Consider the following 5,811-nt stretch of genomic DNA (forward strand, 5'->3'; position numbering starts at 1 on the left):
ATCGAGAGGAGTGTTTTAAAGGGGAATCCAGCCTTGGTCATAAAATGTTGGGTTGGAAAGGAGAAAAATAAATTAAACAGAATGATAAAAGTTTGAAAGAAATCAGACGAGCAATAAGAAAGTTATGGCTGTATTAAAATTGAGATCCCTAAGACTATGTAGATTTAAAAATTGGCAACTGGGTAAGTAAATTAAGACAAGAGGCAAGGACAACTTTCCCATAGGCCATGTACTTAATTATCAGGGATTTGTGGTTTTCTCCTAAGAACCCATTCCCCTGGGGGAGTAATCTAAATATATCCCAGGTAGTGTATTGTTTTATGTCCTTATGAAAGAAAAATATAATTTGAAGTAAAACTTTTGAAGAAAATGACATTTTAGCCATTTTATGTATTGAGGTACATGAGAGAGTAGTCCTTGCCTTGCATCACTATGACATCACATATGCGGCCAATTTGAAGTCTCCATGGGTACAGTGATTATCAATTTTTACAACTTTTAAAAATTCATAACTTTCTTATTGTTTGTCCGATATTATTCAAACTTTCACATATGAACTTGTCTGATTTTTCTTTTTGCTCTAAATACAAGTTTTCATTTGGGTTGGCTTCCCCTTTAAATTTAAAGGGGAATCCAACCCAAATTCTCCTTTGTTTTTGTTGTATATATGTATAATAATTTGTGCGATTTTGATGTGTACCATTTATATTACAAGGAACTTTTTTTCTTTTAACAAGAGCTTCTCTTGACAAGCATGTTAGCTTTTAGTGACCTCCCCCCCCCCCCCCACTTCGTGTAATATTGATTGTTTAAAGATGTATTATAATTTTTTTATATGTGGAAATAAATAAATTTCTTGCAAATAATTACGGAGGTGTAAACGCCTCCCATTTTCTTCCAACTTACATAATGATGAAACTGCTCTCATATGGGCTCCGGCGACAATTTTTTATTGCTCCACTATAAATTTCACACACTAATCGAATGACCAAGTTTAATCCTGGGTTTAACACTATACTATACCCTAAAGCTAACACAAAACCCTACTGCAACCCAACCTTGCATCTTAGAAGAATTTATGCCCGGAGCGGAGCAATTGCCGCAGCAAATATCGTGTCACCCTCACATAAATAAATCTTTATTAAAGATTAAGGTTTAATGTTTAATGAGCCATGTTAGTCTTTGATAGACTGTTAACGCTTTTATCAATTTAATACGAGGGCGAACTTTTATTGTCTGTAATACGCCATAACGCAATTCCATTTTAATAGTAATAATAATAATACTAAAGTTATATTTACCCAGGGAAGCCACTTCAGTTCTGAAAACTGTTCTCCCAGCGGGCCCTGCTATTATTATTAACCTGGCCTTAGCTGGGCTGCCGAGGCGCTCAAGCATTCAAGGAATTTCTTCCTACCGGGTACCCATTTACCTCACATGGGTTGAGTGCAGCACAATGTGAATAAATTTCTTGCTGAAGGAATTACGCCATGGCTGGGATTCGAACCCACGACCCACTGCTTCAAAGTCAGATGACTAATCCACTGGGCCACAACGCTCCACATTTTGAACATCTAATTTTCTCGTTTTACTTGTTTGAAATTGATACCGTTAATAATAGTAATATCAATAGAGAATCGTCTGTTTCTCGAATTTCTAGCCATCATGGTGACGCTCAAACAATTTTGGACGCTGTAAAAATGCCGACGAGAATATAGTTTGGGGCATTATGCCATGGAAGTGGAAGTGTTCCAGCAAAAGCAATAAAAAAGTTGCTTTCCTGAAAAAGAAAGATACAAACGAAAACAAATCTGATGCAAATTACAATTTTAATAAAACACATAGAATTTCTTCATCATTCCTACAAGCTAAAAAAGGTTTACCCAATATTGGGTGAAATGAGAACATGCATGATGGTGGGGTAAAAAGTTACCAAATATTTTGTATTTTTTACGCAATGTTGCGTTGAAATTTACCCTTAAAACATGCATTTTGCCCGATATATATATAAAAAAAAAATACCCAGCAAACATGCATGTTCCCTTTCTATCCAATATTTGGTAAAATTTTACTCAATGTTTATAGAGTGTAACCATGGTAACAATTTATGTGCACCTTGTCCCCCCCCCCCCCGTTCACCACTCCCCAGTAACACCTTAACTAATTAAAAAAAAACACTACGTCAAAATAAATCATAATGATATCATACTACACTAACAAACGTCGGATATTATAACCGAATTACTCTTTAAGTGCCGTTAGAGCCTAATCCAAATAACTTATAACATGTCTCCTATCACCCTACATCCAAATGCCATATTTATACTATTTATACAGTCCGACCCCCCCCCCCCCCCGCACTAAAACAGAAACAGATTGAACTTGACAACCTTTGGACTGTTAGGTTAGTATTGTTAACCACGTTTACAGTCCAAGCAAGCGTCATTTGCTTGCTAAGACCACACTTTTTTTCCATTTGTAATTATCTTGCTCTGACAGACAATCAGTGGTCATTTTAAGGTCAGGTATACACGCGAGGCTGTATCATATTGACCGAATAAACTGCACTTTGAACATGTTGAAGGCTAATTTAAAACAACGGAAATGGACAACCGGGAGAAGTAATATTCACCAATGATCAAGATAAAAGGAGTGGAACTTCCAATACCCAATTTAACAACTGCAATATAATTTTATCACAAACTCTTAATTACTATGGGTTAATACCTCTATCGATTTACGACTGTTGGCGAAGGACTAGATGCTCTGCATGACTTCAGGCCAGGTATAGCCCTTAGTGACGGCGAGATGGAAAGCAGACATGGCAATCAGAAAATTGAAGAGGAGAACAATGGGGACTCCGACGCCCGGATCGGTGTCGATGATGAACACGAAGTGAAGCTTGAACGCCGGCTTAGTCTCCTGGATGGCACCATGATCAACATCGGTGTCATCATCGGATCCGGAATCTTCATTTCACCAAAGGGTGTCCTGGCCGGTGTCGACAGCGTAGGCGCCACCTTGTGTATCTGGCTGGCTGGCGGTGTCTTTTCTGTCTTCGGCGCTATTTGTTACGCCGAGCTAGGTACGATGATCCCAGCATCGGGAGGCACTTACACCTATGTCAGGGTAATCTTCGGAGACCTTTGGGGATTCCTAAGCTGTTGGTCTCTTACATTCTTTTCTTCATCTATCGCCAATGCTGTAATTGCGTTGATGATTTCCAAGTACTGCCTTGAGCCATTTTACCCTGATTCGGAATGTCCGCCGCCAAGGGTAGCCGTCAAACTTATCGCCGTTGCAGCCGTTCTGTTCATCACGTTTGTGAATTGTTGGGACGTGAAGCTCTCGTCCCGTCTCCAGAACGTGACGTCGTTCACCAAACTTGTCGCTCTCGGCGTCATCATCGTCATGGGGTTGGTCAAACTCGCGAACGGACACACCGAAAACTTTCAAAACCCTTTCGCATCGACAAACATCCAAGGACTTGCGCCAGCGTTCTACTCTTGCCTCTTCTCTTATACGCAGGTTGGCAAAGTCTAAATTCAGTCGTAGAAGAACTAAAGAACCCTTCCAGGAACCTTCCAATCGCCGTCTTAGTTCCTCCTACTGTGGCAACTGTTGTAAATACCCTTGCCAATGTTGCATACTTTGCCGTACTCTCCTCTTCGGAACTACTGCGTTCTGACGCCGTTGCAGTCAGTTTCGCCGAGCAGGCCCTTGGGAAATTTTCTGCCGTTGTATACATATGCGTTGTACTGTCCTGTATCGGTTCTCTCAACGGGTGCATCATATCGCAGTCAAGATCGTACTTCGTAGGCGCCAGGGAAGGCCATCTCCCACGGTTTCTCGTCCAAGTTGGGATACGTCACAAGACGCCACTCCTTTGCGTCGTCACATCGTCACTTGTAACAATCGCACTCTGTTATGTTGATAGTATTTTCTTGCTCATTAACGTCTCCCGCTTCCTGAACTGCTTCTTCTTTGGACTGTTAGCCATCGGGATCCTGTACCTTCGAATCAAGGAACCTGAGCGACCAAGATCTTTTCACGTCACCTTCATCATCCCTGTTATATTCCTGATGATGTGCTCATTTCTGACTGGGTTTTCCTTCTGGGGAGCACCCATGGATTCGCTCATTGGCGTAGGGATTATCTTAAGTGGGATACCGCTTTACTATATCAGGGGTCGATGTGTCATCCGAGCCCCGTGGGTGACGCATCTTTATCGACACACAATTGCTTTCCTTCAAAAGGTAACGTTTGTTTCCCCTGAAAGAATCAACCAATGACGTCGCGTCGGCTTGTGTCAGTTCAATTAAATCCACACCATATCAGAAATGAATAGACTGGTTGATAAGATCGGAAAAGACTGATTCTATAAACTCATTTTCAAGTGTTTTCTTACATGGACGTTTCATTTTCAGGACCCTTTATTCTTCACCATATTAATTTCACCTACTGTTAGCACATATGTTTTGTTTATAAGTCTCAACACATATTTATAAACGTTTTACTTTAGAAAATAAATGTCTTCTACGTTGCTTAGATTTTGTATCCCCCTTCAAAATAGGGAGGGGGAAGAAAGGGTGATCAGCCGCGTATCTACAACAACGTAACCGAGAGGCTATTTGGCGGGCTAGAGGTTTGACGCCCCCCCCCCCTCCCCTGGCCCCCACATCGTGTTATAAGAGATTCGAAAATGAAAAACAGAGAAGAGGAAGTAGGAGAAAGCAACAACAACAAAACCGAATGGCGGAGGAGAGGATCAATCATGCCATTATCTATTGTCAATTCAATCACATTCTGCCAATCAATAGGTCATTGGACGTTGTATCCAAATATAGTGTGATCTCAATAGACCAGTTCGAAGTTACTCATGTACAATTTTCGGTCTTAATGACCTTTCATTTCTTTCATTATGATAGGCAGATTTCAGAGCAAAATATTACGTAAGCTTGCCTTACATAGCAGGATGAAGAAATTGAATAGACCAGGTGACTAGAATAGCACACCGATGAACACTTTATGAAGGTATTTGTTGCATTCCTACTTTGAATGCATATCATAGCATGTTGCACAATGTACTTGGCAAACTGTGGAAACCATGCAGTCGTTCGTGGACGCGTTGTTGTTTTTTGTGGATGTAAATGAAAACCACAATTCAAAAGAATATATGAATAATCAAGACATCAAAGTTGGTGCTTATCTCATTAGATTTTAAACCACCATGTCACTTTAGTACAAATGACCTTCCTCTGATCATGCGTAGAACCGATCGTTTGATCATGCGCAGAAAGGAACTACGAACTGGTTTATTCTAAAACAGCCCAACAACTTTGCTTGCCTGATTTCTTTCACTGTCACCATCCTGCTTCATGTATTTTCTTGTCTCTCACGCAACATGTTATGGCTAAGGTTAGATTCCCCTTTAAGGCATCATATCAAACTTACACTCCAAATGTAAAAGAGCTAATGTGACTGACGGTCCCTAAATCATACTCCCCTCAGCGTGAGACGAGGGACCAGTCGTTTGGGAGTGGGATTTACATCCTTTGAGAGTGCATTATATAGCTCCTTCTGGAGTGAACAGTGTATATATATATATATATATATATATATATATATAAATATATATATATATATATATATATATAAATATATATATATATATATATATATAAATTTCATATCTCAGTCTAAGAGGAAAGGAATATTTGATTAGGGACCAGATTAGCCATTTTGCATTTAGAGTATATAGCTCATATTTTCCTATTAGAAATATACCTCCCGTAGATATTACTATGAATT

At 39.8% G+C, this 5,811-nt stretch overlaps 1 protein-coding gene across 1 annotated transcript; it reads left to right on the plus strand.

Annotated features, from left to right (window-relative positions):
* The first annotated feature begins 2,445 nt into the window (after nt 1-2,445).
* On the plus strand, nt 2,446-5,610 carry LOC129280606 (Y+L amino acid transporter 2-like). Its single transcript, XM_064112503.1, has one exon. It carries the CDS (start codon nt 2,809-2,811, stop codon nt 3,541-3,543), a length of 735 nt encoding a protein of 244 aa, XP_063968573.1. The 5' UTR covers nt 2,446-2,808; the 3' UTR covers nt 3,544-5,610.
* The last annotated feature ends 201 nt before the right edge of the window (nt 5,611-5,811 follow it).

The sequence above is a fragment of the Lytechinus pictus genome, chromosome 17 (assembly GCF_037042905.1).
Source record: "Lytechinus pictus isolate F3 Inbred chromosome 17, Lp3.0, whole genome shotgun sequence".
NCBI lineage: Eukaryota > Metazoa > Echinodermata > Echinoidea > Temnopleuroida > Toxopneustidae > Lytechinus > Lytechinus pictus.

Excerpts from the sequence above, each read along its gene's own strand:
- LOC129280606 (XM_064112503.1), top strand. The coding sequence starts at position 2,809 with ATGGAAAGCAGACATGGCAATCAGAAAATTGAAGAGGAGAACAATGGG.